This window comes from Eimeria mitis, genomic scaffold (assembly GCF_000499745.2).
Source record: "Eimeria mitis Houghton genomic scaffold, Emh_scaff4964, whole genome shotgun sequence".
NCBI classification, from domain to species: Eukaryota; Apicomplexa; class Conoidasida; order Eucoccidiorida; family Eimeriidae; genus Eimeria; species Eimeria mitis.
This window is the reverse complement of record NW_013573263.1, coordinates 3,219-4,543: the sequence shown is the minus strand read 5'-3', so window position 1 is coordinate 4,543 and position 1,325 is coordinate 3,219. Positions and strand designations below refer to the sequence as shown.

Genomic DNA, 1,325 nt, shown 5'->3' with positions numbered 1-1,325 from the left:
CTGTTGCCTGCATGCTGTCCTATGCTGCAGCCAATGCAGCTGCATGCATGCGTGAGTGTATGCTGCATGCACGCGTGAATGTATGCTGCATGCATGCATGCATTTATGCATGCATGCATGTGAGTATGGTGCATGCAGGCATGCATGCATGCGTGTATGGTGCATGCATGCATGTGTGTATGGTGCATGCATGCATGCATGCATGAGTGTATGGTGCATGCATGCAGTGTTATGTGGTGCTTCAGGGTTCGACGGCGACGCACTGTTGGGGCTTTCTCGTGAGGAGCTGCATGCACGCGTGCTGCGTCAGGATGCGTGTTTAAAGGGGTTGATGGCGGAGGCCGAGAAAAAAGAAAAAGAAACAGAAAAACAGATCGCCGATATGCAGAGAGAGATAACACATAAGGTCTGAATACCCCACAGAGTTTATTTATTTCTTCTTGCTTGTCTTTGTCTTCGTTTGTCTTTTGTTTTTTTATCGGGTTGTTTTGTTTCTATCTCTTCTTCGTTTCGCTCTCTTTCCCTTCGTTTCTCCTTCTTTTTCTTTGTTTGTTTTTTTGTTTTTGTTTGTTTTTGTTTGCCTTTTTCTGTCTTTGTTTATCTTATATCTTTTTATGTTTATACCAACTATGTATTTATTTATTTGTATCTGTATAACATTTAAATATTTATATATATTTATATATTTATTTATTTAGTTATTTATTTTGGGGGTCTGTACCTTATTTTTGTTCTGCTGTCTGTGTGTTGCACAGCTGCGAGAAGAAGCAAAAGAAGCACTGGAGGCCCAGGTAAACGACTTACTAGGGTTTAGGGTTTAGGGTTTAGGGTTTAGGGTTTAGAGTTTAGGGTTTAGGGTTTAGGGTTCTGGCGGCCTGTTTCGGGAGCTGCCCAGAAGTAGCCAGACCTGCGTCTCCGTTCTTTCTCCGACTAGTGTTTAGGGTTTAGGGTTTGGGGTTTAGGGTTTAGGGTTTAGGGTTTAGGGTTTGGGGTGTATGTACACCGCAGGCGAAGGCGGCTGTGTCGTTGGTGGAGACACGGAGCTGGGAGTTGTTTGAAAAGCAGCAGCAAATGAAGGAGTGGGCGGCTGACAACGAACAGAAGATGCTGCTCCTCGAGGAGAGGGTAGACGACATGCAACAGGTAAACCCTAAACCCTAAACCCTAAACCCTAAACCCTCGTTGGCTTTCCCCTTGTTCTCCCTTTTAATGTTGTCGTTCAGGCTTTCGGGTCTAGGGTCTAGGGTTTAGGGTTTAGGGTTTAGGGTTTGTGGTGTCTACAGGCATTTGGGGGTCTGGTGAGCCGCCTGAACTGCGCTGTGCTC

General features: G+C 45.3%; 1 protein-coding gene across 1 annotated transcript in view; it reads left to right on the top strand.

Annotated features, from left to right (window-relative positions):
• Window positions 1–47: 47 nt before the first annotated feature.
• The window catches only part of EMH_0078840 (uncharacterized protein), a gene marked incomplete at both ends in the record, with an annotated part of 2,883 nt that continues 1,605 nt past the window's right edge, over window positions 48–1,325 (top strand). The window contains 4 exons of the mRNA XM_013500052.1: window positions 48–51; window positions 246–406; window positions 756–791; window positions 1,009–1,143. Of these exons, the coding sequence (XP_013355506.1) occupies window positions 48–51; window positions 246–406; window positions 756–791; window positions 1,009–1,143 (336 nt within the window). The remainder of the gene's footprint in view (window positions 52–245; window positions 407–755; window positions 792–1,008; window positions 1,144–1,325) is intronic.